This window comes from Daldinia decipiens (genome assembly GCF_022478715.1).
Source record: "Daldinia decipiens strain CBS 113046 unplaced genomic scaffold F4813scaffold_7, whole genome shotgun sequence".
NCBI lineage: Eukaryota > Fungi > Ascomycota > Sordariomycetes > Xylariales > Hypoxylaceae > Daldinia > Daldinia decipiens.
This window is the reverse complement of record NW_026054550.1, coordinates 770343-784271: the sequence shown is the minus strand read 5'-3', so window position 1 is coordinate 784271 and position 13929 is coordinate 770343. Positions and strand designations below refer to the sequence as shown.

Below are 13929 nucleotides of genomic sequence, written 5' to 3'. Positions count from 1 at the left end.
GACAGTGGATAGTAGACAGTGGACAGAGGTCTCTGAACTAGGCCTCTTACTAGCATGAGCATGAGCATAAGCATGTGCAGAACGCAAGAGCACAAAATGCAGAGCGCAAACCGCAGGCTTGCAGGCTTGCAGGCTTGCAGACCGACTTGGGGCGAATCCGCTAACGCTTACTGTTAATTTTGCTAATGCTAATGCTAAATGCCCAATGCTGTCGGCGATCATTCGAGCGGGTTTATCGTATCCCGGCTCCTAGCTTAGAGGATCGATTGAACTTGATCCGCCCCGTCTCTCACGATAGGCCGGTCTTGTGGGCTTCTCAAGGATCACAAACAAGAGAAAGTCACTCACTCACCTCTGACCGCTTCCGCATGTAGATCAAGAAACATCTGGATTGCATCTGGATTAATGATTGATGGGATAGACGTAGTTAGGTATGCAGTAGCGCGGGCTTCACCCGTAGCACGAGGAGTCGCGGTGGTACCTGGGACTGCTGCTACATTGCACAGCTTATTGCGGAGAAAGATCGAGATGTGAATTGGATTTTTGCATGGCCCCAACGGCCCCAACTGTAAGGGATGCCCAACATCCATATGTATTATGTCTTGAGGCGCCCGTTCGAGTCCCTGTGGTCCCCTTTGTGGCCTTATGGACGATGAAGATATGGATATGTTGGTCCCTCCGTGCAGTCGTTCACTCTTAAAGTGCGCCACTTTTGCTAACGGTTACCATGAGGCGATACCTGATTAGGTTCTAAGTGAAGCGGACTTGGACAACTTCATCCCTGTTCATCCGTGCTTAGGCTGTCCGGCGCTTAGAAGAAGGAAATGTGCCGGGGTCGTGGCAAATCACAGCCAATGGCAACTCTAGAAAGTCCCAATTATTTTCTAGCACACCTCATCTGTCTTGTCCAACCAGCCCTCCAGCCCTCTACATTCGGGTTCCTTAACGCTGGGCATTCGGTGGGGGACCATTCTGGGCTTCGTGGGATTTGGGACCTTCGCACACAGGCACACACAGGCACACACAGATACAGACGCGGAGCTATTATTAGTGATAGACAAGGCCATTGTAATAGGTGGCTCTAGGTCGGTGTCTCTCTGCTGTGTGAAGTCCCGAGAAACAAATCACATCTCCTGCATAGGTGCATACATAGGTAGGTGTCTCTTGCGATCCGGGGCTATACTACACCATATACTACCATATACTACCATATACTATACCGGTATACCCCGTACATATACGTCCCGCAGGCGCCCACGCTGTACTTTCGTCCGTTTCCTCTCTCCTTTGCGACGTCAAACCTGTCCCTCGACTGCTCACAGCGAGGTTATTTCCTTTTAGTATTCGCATAATCTCGTATACCCCTTGGTTTAGACGGAGAGGAAGAGAATCGTAAGGCCGGCAACGGCAACGGCAACAGCAGATACTAAAAAAGCGCATATTTTTGCATTTATCCCTTTTCTATTTTTCAAAATGGTAAGCTTATTAGTTCCCGGCTGTAGTCATCTACCTCTACCTCTACCCCGGATTTACCCGCATCTTAAGCAGCAGTGGCTGACTCTCGTTGCTGTAGAATACGCTGTCGCTCAGAGCAAGCGAGCGATCGCATAGAGAAATGCGCCAGAAGAATCAATTACATGACCCTTTCTTCGGTCTAAAAGGATACGATCCGCGCCCCATCTCAGTAGCGACTGAATTTGTAGATACCGATTGGGATGAAGAAGAAGAAGACGATATCGTTAGCGAGATAGAAGATGACGATCCAGACTCACCACGAATAAGTTTAAATTCGGTAAGCCCACGAAAACCCCAACCCGATATATCGCTTGGTGGCGTTCGCTACTAACCCAATTACTAGTCGGGCCAGCCCAGTTTTACAACAATATCGTCATACGATGAAGTACAAACGCCTAGGTCGAGCAGAGCTCGGAATGCGTTTCCGTTTAGCTTCGACTCGTCGAAGCCGGTGGAGGGACCAAGAGGACCGCATCTATTCCGAGCCTCCATAACAACGTCATTGAACTCGTTTGAATACCAAGAAGCCCTCAGCCTATCGCCAATAACACCCAAGACAGCCAAACCATTAGAAGCGGACCATCGGTTTGCTCTTACTTATGAGCCGACGCCACCTCGATCTCGGAACAGCCCGTTCCAGTTCACGCACGAGAAATTAGATCCGGGTAACCTAGCAATGTGGACGCCGGAGAAGGTGGCGCAATGGATGCTTAATGCTGGCATTGAAGTCTCAATCGCCGAGAAATTCGTCGAAAACGACATCAACGGGGCTATCTTAATTACGCTAAAGTTCGAGGATCTACGAGAATTGAATATCCAATCTTTCGGAGTTCGGACTAAAGTATGGGAGGAGATTCACGTCCTGCGGGATAGCAAAGCGGCGGCGGCTGTTGCTGCTGTTGCTGTATCCTCGCCTAGACTCGATACCCCGATAGAAGAGGAGGAGAGCAAGGAGGTGAGGAGGGAACGGAGAAGAGAACAGAGACCGGAAGATGGGAGTGGGGAGCATCGTAGCCGAAGCGTCAAGCGTTCCAAGAGCCTCAAGCGAAGCCACAGCAAGAAAAATCCTTCCCACGAAGATATCATCTCGCCCCTTGAATCGGTATCCATCGTCGGAATCGAGCAGATGATGCCGAAGCCACATCACTGCTCCAAAGGCGAAAACTGCTCCAAGTACAGGAGACAGCAGCGGATGATCGAAGCCTTCAAAAAAGACCACCCGTTCGTAGACGTCGACCAGGGCGGCATTATCATGGTCGCCGGGGACCCAGGAAACCCAGAGACTGCACCGGCTATTAACCGTCCCTCCTCCACTGAGGCGCTGCGGCCCATGTCTGATGCCGTGCCCTCAGTAGTCGCGTCCTCGGACGTTCTCGGTCCCGGCATGTCCCCTTTCCAGTACCTGCGGGAAGCCGCCCTTCGCAATCTTCAGACACGAGACCCCCTGGACAACGTGCGCCAGTTCCTCGACTTCCAACACCAGGACGACGGTGCGTGCTCCAGCGAAGTTCCGCCCACGCCTCCCTTCGAGATATTGCCGCGAGGGCCTCACGAGGGCCTGCGTGCTCTGCCTAAGCTTTCTATCCCGGGACAACAACAACAACAACAACAACAACAACAACAACAACAACAACAACAACAACAACAGCAGCAGCAGCCGCCGCTTCAGCGCCAATCGCAACAATTACGTGTCGACGCCAATCGGACACCGCAGCCCTCCCAGTACCACTACCCGCAACGGATGGAGAGAGCCGAGGCTCTATCCCCCGATCTACAAAACGCCCCTTACCGATTCGGCACTCCCTTCTCAGACATGGACGTGCCCTTAACAGCCGTACAACTAGGCCCCGTCGCCCGAGACGCTTCTCAATCCGTCCCGCCTGACATGAACTACCGCGCGGGCCCCGCAGCCCAAGGGCCGCGGTCCCAATCCCGAGCTTCGCGGCGCCCGTCCCTGGCGCCCGTAGAGGAAGACTCCATCACCACCCCCGTCGGCCGCATCACCCCCCGATTCCCTCACCACTCCATCTCCCCCAAATCCTCCTCTCCCCCCAAAGTCCCCGCCCGCCCCCAGCAGCCTCTCCAAGCCCCTCCCCGCGCGCAATACCCCTGGTCGCCCACCTCGTCGCGCGGCGCCTTCGAGCGCGCCCTCCCGCCCCTGCACACCTCTTCCTCCTCCGTCGGCGGCATCGCCGGCCCCCGGTCCCCGCCCGTCGTCAAGGACGCCGAGGGCATTACTTACCAGGGCCCGGTGAAGAAGCGCAAGACGCGCATGCTGCGCCACGAATGGCACGACCAGTACGCGACGCTGAAGGGCACGCGCCTGGCCCTGCACCGGGACGCCGCGACGCGGTCCCGCGCCCTCGAGTACATCGACATCGACGACTACGCCATCGCGTGCTCCTCGCTGTCGACGGGGTCCAAGCTCAACGCCGCCTTCAAAGCCATGAACATCAGCCGGTCGAAGCACGGCCGCAGCCCCTCGGCCGCCGACTCGGACTCGGTCGCCGCGTTTAGCTTCCAGCTGATACCGCAGGACAGCGTGGCGAGGGCCGGCGGCGGCGGGATGATGAGCGCGCGGCTGCGCAAGCGGGAGAGCCAGAGCATCGGGTCCGGCCCGCTGATGCCTGCTGCGGGCCCCGGGTTCGAGGGCGCGGCGAACGGCACCGGGAAGACGCATTATTTCGCGGTGCGCAGCCGCGACGAGAGGATCGATTGGATGCGCGAGCTGATGCTTGCCAAGGCGCTGAGGCAGAAGGGCGAGGGGTTTGAGGTTAGCGTTAATGGGAACATGATCTAGGATAGACGGCCATGTTTAACATACCAACCTGTCTATCCATCCCCTCCACTCACACACCGACTATCTTTTTTCATATATTTTCTTTCTCTTTTTTTCTTCTACTACGTTTCAACCCCTTCCTACTTCCCACTTCCCACTTCCTATATACGCACCTCCTTCCCTCCCTCCCACCGAGGCCGAGGTATTATGGTGGTAGCTAGCTGGGTGTCGCAGAAGTTACGTTTGCTTTGCTTTGCATTGCTTCCCTCGCTCCTTGTCTTACCTATATAGGGGCACTACAGCCCAACCCGGATCTGGCGAATAGTTGGATTTTGACGATATGATGACGAATGGCAAATGGCAAATGGCAAATGTTGGTGCGGTAATTGGTGACGAAAGACGACGAAAGACGAGGGCTGCGATAGCAATGGCAGGGTTGATGGTTGATGATATCCAGGCGTTAGCCGTTTGCGAGCGAGCCCGCACTTACTTTTTTGTTTGATTTCTTCTTGTCTGCTTCAACAGATGATACCTGATTCCAGGCGTACGAACATGGGGTTTTGACTGGATATTTTGCCCTTTTTTGTTTTACTTTTTTTCATTGCTCATGGTCGACGGATGAAGGCGGCTATAGGCTCTTAAGATACCAACAACACACTCCCTATCTGTTATGTTTGTTAGGTTATCATTAAATTAGGGTAGTTTTTGAAAAATTACGGGAAAAGGAAGATTGATAAATAAAATAAATACAAATACGTTCGCGATTCACGTTTGCTCTTATAGACTTGGTGGTTGTTGAATAATCTGCCAGGAGGATATTATCCAAGCGCCCAATTCCGAATCTTGGATAATAAAAGAATATTTCCGGAGCGCTTGGTAGTATCGGATATTTATTCATACCTCAGTCCACTTCGTCTACCACCTTTTGAAGACGTACTACCTTTTGGTAATATCATGTACATTTTGAGTGTATAGCACATGGCCCTCCCTTACTTTTGAAAGGCGTTTTGAGTATCATACAAGTCGAACTGCCTGGGAGCGAAAGTCTCCACCTTGTTCATACCGAATTATTTCCTCATCATGTCTTGAGTTCGGGTCTTTTGATGTTCGCTGCGCTCTCAACGTTGGTCCAGTTGATGACCTTCCACCAGTTCTCAACGAACTGCCTCTTTCCTCCTACGCCACCGGCGCCGATACCGTAGTCTCGTAGCCACGCATGTTCCCACGTATTTAAACATAGAAGGGGGATGACGTCGGTGCCACCAGGCGCGGCCAGGCTCTGGGGTACGAATCTGCCGCCATTGTCTCCGCCGACTGCTGCCTGGCTGCGCTCTAGAAAGCTCTTGGTCGGACTATTTGCACTAATGCTCTGTGTATTCATGTCGAGACCCTGGCGTCGCCAGTGAGCTGCCGTGTACGGGCTCCCCGCTAAGTAAGTTGTCAGAATGCGCAATTCGGTTGACTGCGCGTTCTTGACTAGCCACACGAATCCGGGCCCGAACATGGCCATTGCCGTGACGAGAAATTCGAGACGGAGTGTTTCGATCGAACTGAATTGCCTTGACAGCTCGTGCTTTAGTAGGTGGGGGATCTTTTCTTCATCGGGAAGATCTTGGGGCACATTGTTAATATATTCCCATTTTCTTCTCTCCTGTACCATATTCTTGACTTACCCACTGAGCCCGGATTGATGCTGAGATTCTTGAAGAAGAAATGGTTGTTATGTGCCATGGATGCATAGTTAAAGATAGGCGCTTGTGAAGGCTCTCGCGCGGCTGACTTAAGGATGGTTAGGACCTCAGCTTGTTCATAATCGCTACCTAATCCTGGTGTTAGCTCTCAATGCCTTAATCGGTTTATTTAAACGCAATGGAGAGTATTGAGTATTTTGTTTCCCATAATACCAAAACAGCGACTGAAAATTAGCTATTCCGGCCTCCAGCCTCCAGCCTCCAGCCTCCCGATCTCTGTAATGATATTGATTGATTGACGTACCAGCTATTAAAATATTGAGTCTCTCTACAACAAGCTGCTGGTATTGGGTCCATGCGAAGTCGAAGCCTCCTGGAGATAGTAACCCGGGGACTCCCTCCTCTGGGTTGATGTCTAGGCTAGGAACGTGGTGTATTGAACGGAACGATGGTACTGGACGCCATAACCGACTCACCCTTGGTATCCGTAATCTAGGTCGTAGCATAATGGTTGTGGAATGGGATACCTCGATATCGAAATGGGTATAAGAGACTATTTCATAGCTCCCGTCACTTTTTTTTTGGCGTAGAATGCGCGAGCAGCAAAGTGCGCTGGATGTTGATTGGTCAAAATAAATTCGGCAGGGGAATATTGAATTCGCCGTGCGGACCCTATTTTATCATTATAAAAGATATGATCACTACATAAGTACCTAGGTAGGTACCTATGTATAGCTTATGTATGTACCTACCGTACTGTAGGAGACAAGTCTTTATATAGATTCTATCTTATAGAACTTGGTCAACTTCTTTCCTTGACAAACACTTCCAAAAAAGCAGAATAAACAAAAAAAAAAAATTTCTTGTAATGACCATGGTATTCATCTATCGGCTCCAAGGGCTCCAAGGGCTCCAAGAAAATGCAAGACTCCATTTTATGGGTTAGCATCAAATCTACCAATACTGCTACGAGGTATCATAGGTTTTATTTCGACTCTTCGCTTCCACCCTCCTTCAACTTCAATTGTTCCGCCTTCGCCGCGAGCGCAGCTGCACGCTTAGCTGGGTCGCCCTTGTCCTTTTGCTTCTTCACCTTTTGCTGCTTTTCTTCTGACGGGTAAGCTAGCTCTGCAATCTTCTGCCATTCCTCCGATGCCTCAAATTCGCTCCTGATAGGGTCTAAGAGCTCGTTCAGCGCTTTTGTCAAAGCAGCCTTTAGAAGCTGGGGAGTGAGCTGTATGGCGTTTAGTATTATGCAGAAATATCACACTAATATCACACTAATTGGGGGTCACTTACTATGTCTGCCTCATAATCTGCCTTTAATTTTTCAATTTCGTCGTAGATAAGGGGTTCTCCTTCTCGTCTCTCGACTGTAAAGTGAGGCTTTCCTCCAGTCTTTATGGATACCACCCGGAAGATAACATGCTCTACGAAGGCCAAAACACCGTTGCCTTCAACCTTCTTAGGCACACACACGGCCTTTTTCAACTTCTTGGACACCGTGTCGGGGGAATCTAGTAAATCGATCTTGGAATCCGGTTCGCTAGAGCTCATCTTTTGTGCCTCTCCTAAGCCGGCCACCATCGAGTGCATCAGATGCGACCTGACTTTGTAACCGATCTTTGGTAGGTTCTCCAAGGCAAACGTAAAGATCTTGCGCTGATCCAAACCACCGAGTTGTGCGTCGACGTCGAGGTACTCTTCGTCTAGCGCTTGCATCAGGGGGTAGGTTAGACCACCTAAGTACGGATCGCTAGTTTGCTTGACGACTTCGGCACCAGCCTTCTGCGCAACCGATATCCTAGTCATACCCTCCAACTTGAATCGATCCATTGTGTAATTCTCGCTCTTTTGGTACGAACTTCCCTTGACGAACTCTAGCTTGGTGATGTCTACGCCTACGGCTTTTAGTAAGCTCTTTACGATATATTCGTAGTACTTGAGTCTTTGCTCGATAAGTTCGAGCGGGGCCTTCATGTTGTCGAGATAGGCGTGTAAGTCGGCGAGGAGGATCTTGACATGGCATCCGGCGTGGAGGAGTTCTGCGATCTTCACCATTGCCACAAAATAGCCGCAGTGCGGTCGGCCTGTCGTGGCCGTTCCCCAGTAGACTTTGAGGTCTCGTTTCTGATTAAGGATAACATCTTCGATGATTTCGGGGTTGAGAACTTCGGTCAAGCCGACCTTGATCAAGGCAATCGACTCCTCGGGAGTCATGTTTGAGAAGGAGAGTTGTGCGAAGTCGATATGATTTGCGAAATAACGTAAGGCACGCTTTCTCCCGTCTTCACACCTTTTTTTTTTTCGTTTATCAAATATACATATTTCAGTACCTAAGGTAAATTTCAGTAAACGTGTATTTATTTTTGAGTCAGAGGGGTAGGAGGGGCAGGAGGGGCACCGATTCAGGGACATGTGGGGCTAGTCCCGCCGGAGATATCGGTATCTAAATTGGGTTGAGCTCAATCGCACCTTGTACCGATGTATCGTATCTGTATTTAATACATGGATCCATGCCCGTTAATTGAGACGACTTTGTTGAATGCTGTTCCTATTAGTTACATAAACCATAAACTTCATAGTCTGATTTAAAGAGGCATAATTCAACAAATTTCTGTAAATTTCGTAAAATTTTAATTTCCTTTGGTATCCTCCTGCGTACAATACACACGAACACCTAGATTAACTCCATAACGCCGTATGTAGGATGCATCACCCCCTTATGCAGCCGGTCACCCCCAACAAAAATGATATACCCGCCAATTTGGCCGTCCGAACGCCTGTAAATACAACCAGGTTCCCCAACCTTAAATACCTACTTACATGACTTAAAAAAAACATCTCAGATTAGATTCATTCCTCCAATAGTCCTAACGTATCAAGTTCCGTCTTCACTAGTCGTTCAAATTCCTCGCGATCGATCCCTGATGCACGGGATAGCATGAACAAGCTCTTAATGCTTCGAGATACATGCTGCTTAACGCCGAAATCGTTCTGCTCTTGCTTCGCTGCCGCTGCCTCGAGTTTCTCAACCGAAGCGTTCGATCCGGTGCTCGAAGCAGGTCTCGGATAAGGATGGACTATGCTTGGATCGTCACCACTTCTCGAGTGTGCAGAAGGTGATTTTGGCCTGGGGGCAAGTGTCCATGCGCCCTGAGTTTCGTTGATTTCTACTTCTTCCTCGTCGCTACCGTTGCTTGGCCTAGCGCCTAGACCTAGAGGCGGTGCTATCTCATAATTTGCTTCCTCGTCCGGGTCATGATTGTCCATAGCTGGCTGGACATCGTCATACTGAGCATAGTAGTCTTCCTCGGCTGTCGTGCTGACGCCTCGAGTAGATTGTGGAGCAGGTGACCTTTTAACTGCAGGAGTTCTCGCAGGTGTCGCGTCATATCTTGCCCAGTAATCATCGTCATCATCGTCGTCGTCCACAACGGGAGGAGCGGGAGCAACTTGGCTATTTGTAAAACCGTTACTCTGAGCTGGTTTCGTCTTGGACTCATTAAACTGCCTATCGGCTTCGCTCATGTTTGAAACGCCACCAAACGATGAAAATGGAGACGGCTTCTCGGCCACATTGACTTCGCCCACTTTCCAACCATCGCCTACAGGATCTCCAACGCAATAAACCAGGCGAAAAGTCAACCCGATGTTTTTAAGTAATACGAGCGCTTGGAGAGTCTCTTCGTCCACCCGCCGGTAGCGGATTTCGGTGTCGTACTCCCAATCGACCTCGACCTCGCCAGATACGGGATGAGGTTCTAGCCGATCGCCCTGAGCAATCTCTGTCAATTTAGGAACATTTCCCGGTTCATAACACAACAGTCGAATCCACGGTTCTGAGCTAGCCGATGATAAAAGTTGGACTCGTTGCCTAAGAATCGGAGAGAGAAGTGGAAGAACGTTTTCTGCAGGTTGGGTTGACAGGGCGGCGGCTGGTAGTGAGGGTAACAGAGGCCCTAAGACTTGTTGAACGTCTGGTTGCTTGACTGTTGAAGATGCCATGATTTTGCCAGAGGTTCAGGTATCGTTCCGTGTGCTGGGGTGAGAGTTCACGAGTCGAATCGAAAGTAGGCGTTGCTGGAGCTTCTTATTTGAGGTCCTCGAATAAGTGGACAGTGGAGCTTATCACATGCAACGAGGGCTTGTCAGACGTTCCTTCAGAGGCTGACGGTCCTATTTTGGTTACGCGAGCTACGCTAGTCAACGTTATATTGTTTCAGGGTCAAGGGACAGAAAAGGTAAGCTGCATAAGAACGTAGAAGAGAATTCGTAATATAAGAGAGAGAGAGAGAGAGAGAGAAATATAGATGACGAGACAGAATCGAAGGGGGAAAGAAGCAATCACAAGGAGTCTGTTATGTACGTTATGTATGTTGCAGAACTTCAAAGGGAACCAATGGTTTTAGCGAGTTAGAGAAGTCCCACTCTAAATCTGGGGAGAGGACGAATGGGAGGCATAAGCTCGGGCGGGCGGAAGCTTGTTCAACTTGGCGAATTAGGCCTGTTAATAAGTAAACTTGCCTTATGTCAGGTCGAATTTTAGTGGTCGAATACTTTTAGTAGACGGAAGTACATGCCTAGTGGGGCTTGGCCCTGAAGATATGGACACTATGTACAGTCGCAAATATCACGGTCATATTAGCCCCGCGATGGACGTAATTATGCATCTGGACACATTTTCTTATTGATACATTGAATTGAAACTGGGGACATTAAAATGCTCAAACTAGGCTCCGAACCGATGATGTTTGATTCACATTTACACGTAGTATAGCCCTGTCATACCACTTATAATATTTGTTGATCCTACCATTGCAACCTCTTGTAGGCTGGGTATTGCAGAACATTGCAGCGCATTGCAGGTGAGCTATAGCATATTGGCGTTGTAACACGTGATGACTCGCAATTGTAAAAAGGTGAAGTCTGACCAATTTACGTCACTTATTTGGAGTCAAGTGCTATTTAGCCCTTTGAATTTTTGGTTCGGCTTTGGAAATCTCTAAATTTCCGATGGAAAGCGTCACCTTGCAGCTTGACACAGTAGTTAAGTAGGTACCTACCTATTAAGTAAGTTTTTCTAAGACCGCGGAATAGTCGGCGATGCATACATGCGTACCTACCTATTTGCCGATGGGTCATACATAGGTAGGTACATATGTTAGGTCATTCGTGCATCCGTACCTAAGGTAGGTAGTGTTCACAAGATCGCCCGTAATTAATCGGCCGAACCAGTCGACGGTCCCCTTAGCTTATATCGGCATCATCACGCGTCTCAATTAACCCCGTACCCCTTGTTCGCCGGACGGCAAGTGGCTACGGCACGTGCTGCAACTTTTGCTTTTTACATCTTACACCACATACATCATCGCACAGTACCTGACAACAAATCTAACGCACGTTAGTCTCGCAGGTTGGAAAACATCCTAGCATCATATCCCGAGTTACACCCTAGTCCCGGGTAGGGCCGTTGCGGATGTATGTCGAAGTCTGGCCCACGCCTCAAGGATGAGGTACGTAACTTTGGCCCCGGAGGCGCATGGAATATACCTACACACCTTACACACACCTTAGGTACCTACATATGAGACAAAGGAGTAAAAACTGACGCTTGTCTCTCAATGACCAAAGGGCTCACGACTCCAAGTCGTAACCGCTGGGGCTACAGCCGGTCTAATATCCCGGTTCGTCGTCGCGCCCCTTGACGTTATCAAGATCCGTCTGCAGCTGCAATCGCACTCGCTCTCAGATCCGCGAACTCACCTCGACCTCCGCGGCTCTCCCATCTATAAGGGCACTATCGGCACGTTCCGCCACATCGTCGCTAATGAAGGCGTCACCGCCCTGTGGAAGGGCAACGTGCCCGCCGAGCTGATGTACGTCGCATACGCCTCTATCCAGTTCACCACCTACCGGTCCACGACGCAGCTACTACGCACCCTTTACGGCGACGCCCGCCGGCTCCCCCAGTCCGTCGAGTCGTTTGTCAGCGGTGCTGCGGCCGGTGCAGCAGCCACCGCGGCTACGTACCCGTTGGACTTGCTACGGACGCGGTTCGCGGCCCAGGGCAACGACCGCGTGTACGTGTCGCTACGGCGGGCGGTCGCTGACATAGCACGGGACGAGGGCGTGCCTGGCTTTTTCCGTGGACTGGCGCCTGCGTTAGGGCAGATCGTACCGTTCATGGGGCTCTTCTTCGCCGTGTACGAGGGCGCGCGGCTGCCGCTGGGACGAGTCGATGCGCTGCCTTGGGGCACGGGAGACGCCACGGCTGGAATCATCGCTAGCGTCGTGGCGAAGACGGGCGTGTTCCCGCTCGACCTCGTGCGCAAGCGTATCCAAGTCCAGGGCCCCACGCGGAGCCGCTACGTCCACAAGAATATCCCCGAGTACGCCGGCACGGTAAGCACCATACGCCGGATCCTTGAGAGGGAAGGGGTTAGGGGCCTGTATAGGGGGTTGCCGGTTAGTCTGCTTAAGGCGGCTCCTGCGAGCGCTGTCACGATGTGGACGTATGAGCGGACTTTAGATTTCCTAGTTAAGAAGGCGGAGCGTAATGCTGAGTTGTAAAGATAGGATAGACAAGGCTGGCTGCGTATGACATAAAAATAGGGGATACTATGACGGCGTTGAATAAAATCAGGATAGATGTTGCGGAGAGCAACTTATAGAATATACCATGCGTTGGTTTACCAAACAAAACCACTTGTACTTATATTGGTTCAGATTACGATCAAAATTATTGTTTGAGGATGAACTCTCTAGATTCAAGTCTTACGCCAAATAGAACAACAGGAGATGTATGCAACAACTTATGTACTTTCAATTACACGTCCAATAGTAGTTGGTACCTATCCTTCCTAGCCTCGAACAAAGCAAATTTTGTGTCTATTCGTCTAAAGTACAAGGTAGTATTCTCTTCGAAAAGACCCCCCCTCTATCTATTTACCCTGCTTTACCCAGCCCTCGACAATATTGCGGGTATTGCCGACCTTCTCGTCGACGTAGTTCTTCCCGACGTCAACGTGGACTCTGGCGAAGCGCCAGGCGTCTTGGATGCTTTGTCTCGTCTTCAGATGGGCATCAGCTACGGCGGGGAATCGGCGCTCGTATCGCCATAGCAGGTCTGACACGTTGGTCATGGTGACGGGGAGAAGCAGCCAGCCGGCGCCGACGCCGAAGGCGAAGGGGAGCGAGGCCCGCAGGATGATATTGCGGTTCCTTGTCATGATGCTGCCCGTCATGGATGCTACAAGTACGTATACTAGACCCGGCATCAATTTCTCGCCGCTCTCCCGCGCCGGCGCCAGCGATGCGATGGTTTCGGTGAAGGACTGTTCCAAGTGGAATGCCGAGTCGATGGCGCCGTTCACGGCATCCTCCGTAGCTGTAGCATATCGGTATAGAAATAGACGGGCTTTGCCGACCTCTACGGCTAACCGGTCGGTCGGCGTCGGACTGTGATGTTTTTTCTCTGGATGTTCGACTAACGTCGTTGACGATGAGAAGGACGCTTCTGATATAGTATCTGAGGCTGGCGACGGGACTGGCGTATTGGTGGCTTTCGGGGAGAGGAAGGTCTCGTAATCGTCGTATATAGGTTTCTTGGAAGACTGTTGAGGTATGAATTAATAAAGCGGCTCGTTCATATTAGTATTTATAGGAGAGTAGCCGTACGTGGTCGTGTGAGGGTGCTTCAGCCAGCGCAACCGAGGGAAATAAAGCTCCTCCGGCAAGAGTCGCAGCCATGAAAGGCGCAACGACACGCTATAGTTTTACCATTCGTCAGTACTTTAATAGCTTGGTTAAATGTTCTAAAGGGAATCTTACCCGTCGCAGCAGCACTCTCGCAGCCATGTTGCGCTCAATTGGGGTTGGCAATGCTTCGAGTTATTAAAACTTGGAAGCTTTTTTTTGAGAATATTGGACTGCAACAATGAT

General features: G+C 50.7%; 6 protein-coding genes across 6 annotated transcripts; 2 read left to right on the top strand and 4 right to left on the bottom strand.

Moving 5' to 3' along the window:
* Positions 1-1279: 1279 nt before the first annotated feature.
* F4813DRAFT_316896 (uncharacterized protein) lies at positions 1280-4475 on the top strand. Its single transcript, XM_049240950.1, has 3 exons — positions 1280-1476; positions 1574-1792; positions 1868-4475. Exons 1-3 carry the CDS (start codon positions 1474-1476, stop codon positions 4313-4315), a joined length of 2670 nt encoding a protein of 889 aa, XP_049102193.1. The 5' UTR covers positions 1280-1473; the 3' UTR covers positions 4316-4475.
* Positions 4476-5062: 587 nt separating this feature from the next.
* On the bottom strand, positions 5063-6648 carry F4813DRAFT_351342 (manganese and iron superoxide dismutase). Its single transcript, XM_049242405.1, has 3 exons — positions 6290-6648; positions 5968-6114; positions 5063-5905 (listed from the first exon to the last, which is right to left on the bottom strand). Exons 1-3 carry the CDS (start codon positions 6489-6491, stop codon positions 5373-5375), a joined length of 882 nt encoding a protein of 293 aa, XP_049102192.1. The 5' UTR covers positions 6492-6648; the 3' UTR covers positions 5063-5372.
* Positions 6649-6743: 95 nt separating this feature from the next.
* Positions 6744-8672, bottom strand: F4813DRAFT_316757 (tyrosine tRNA ligase). Its single transcript, XM_049240949.1, has 3 exons — positions 8461-8672; positions 7285-8321; positions 6744-7219 (listed from the first exon to the last, which is right to left on the bottom strand). Exons 1-3 carry the CDS (start codon positions 8501-8503, stop codon positions 6971-6973), a joined length of 1329 nt encoding a protein of 442 aa, XP_049102191.1. The 5' UTR covers positions 8504-8672; the 3' UTR covers positions 6744-6970.
* Positions 8673-8841: 169 nt separating this feature from the next.
* Positions 8842-9993, bottom strand: F4813DRAFT_387091 (uncharacterized protein; the record flags this gene model as incomplete). The annotated part of the gene is made up of 1 exon (XM_049246513.1): positions 8842-9993. One exon carries the CDS (start codon positions 9991-9993, stop codon positions 8842-8844), a length of 1152 nt encoding a protein of 383 aa, XP_049102190.1.
* Positions 9994-10965: 972 nt separating this feature from the next.
* Positions 10966-12746, top strand: F4813DRAFT_351339 (mitochondrial deoxynucleotide carrier). The gene is made up of 2 exons (XM_049242404.1): positions 10966-11501; positions 11620-12746. Exons 1-2 carry the CDS (start codon positions 11469-11471, stop codon positions 12556-12558), a joined length of 972 nt encoding a protein of 323 aa, XP_049102189.1. The 5' UTR covers positions 10966-11468; the 3' UTR covers positions 12559-12746.
* On the bottom strand, positions 12747-13920 carry F4813DRAFT_351336 (apolipo protein O-domain-containing protein). The gene is made up of 3 exons (XM_049242403.1): positions 13819-13920; positions 13666-13755; positions 12747-13601 (listed from the first exon to the last, which is right to left on the bottom strand). Exons 1-3 carry the CDS (start codon positions 13843-13845, stop codon positions 12930-12932), a joined length of 789 nt encoding a protein of 262 aa, XP_049102188.1. The 5' UTR covers positions 13846-13920; the 3' UTR covers positions 12747-12929.
* Positions 13921-13929: the final 9 nt, after the last annotated feature.

What these genes read in the sequence shown, in the direction of transcription:
- F4813DRAFT_316896 (XM_049240950.1), top strand. An exon ending in CACGAATAAGTTTAAATTCG is followed by an intron (nt 1,793 to 1,867) that starts GTAAGCCCACGA and finishes TAGTCGGGCCAG; the next exon opens with CCCAGTTTTACAACAATATC.
- F4813DRAFT_351342 (XM_049242405.1), bottom strand. Translation starts at nt 6,491, where the DNA reads ATGCTACGACCTAGATTACGGATACCAAGGGTGAGTCGGTTATGGCGT. An exon ending in ACTCAATATTTTAATAGCTG is followed by an intron (nt 6,115 to 6,289) that starts GTACGTCAATCA and finishes CACCAGGATTAG; the next exon opens with GTAGCGATTATGAACAAGCT. An exon ending in CATCAATCCGGGCTCAGTGG is followed by an intron (nt 5,906 to 5,967) that starts GTAAGTCAAGAA and finishes ATGTGCCCCAAG; the next exon opens with ATCTTCCCGATGAAGAAAAG.
- F4813DRAFT_316757 (XM_049240949.1), bottom strand. Translation starts at nt 8,503, where the DNA reads ATGGATCCATGTATTAAATACAGATACGATACATCGGTACAAG. An exon ending in ATACGATACATCGGTACAAG is followed by an intron (nt 8,322 to 8,460) that starts GTGCGATTGAGC and finishes AATTTACCTTAG; the next exon opens with GTACTGAAATATGTATATTT. An exon ending in CAGATTATGAGGCAGACATA is followed by an intron (nt 7,220 to 7,284) that starts GTAAGTGACCCC and finishes AACGCCATACAG; the next exon opens with CTCACTCCCCAGCTTCTAAA.
- F4813DRAFT_351339 (XM_049242404.1), top strand. Translation starts at nt 11,469, where the DNA reads ATGTCGAAGTCTGGCCCACGCCTCAAGGATGAG. An exon ending in GCCCACGCCTCAAGGATGAG is followed by an intron (nt 11,502 to 11,619) that starts GTACGTAACTTT and finishes CAATGACCAAAG; the next exon opens with GGCTCACGACTCCAAGTCGT.
- F4813DRAFT_351336 (XM_049242403.1), bottom strand. Translation starts at nt 13,845, where the DNA reads ATGGCTGCGAGAGTGCTGCTGCGACGG. An exon ending in CGAGAGTGCTGCTGCGACGG is followed by an intron (nt 13,756 to 13,818) that starts GTAAGATTCCCT and finishes GTAAAACTATAG; the next exon opens with CGTGTCGTTGCGCCTTTCAT. An exon ending in AAGCACCCTCACACGACCAC is followed by an intron (nt 13,602 to 13,665) that starts GTACGGCTACTC and finishes ATACCTCAACAG; the next exon opens with TCTTCCAAGAAACCTATATA.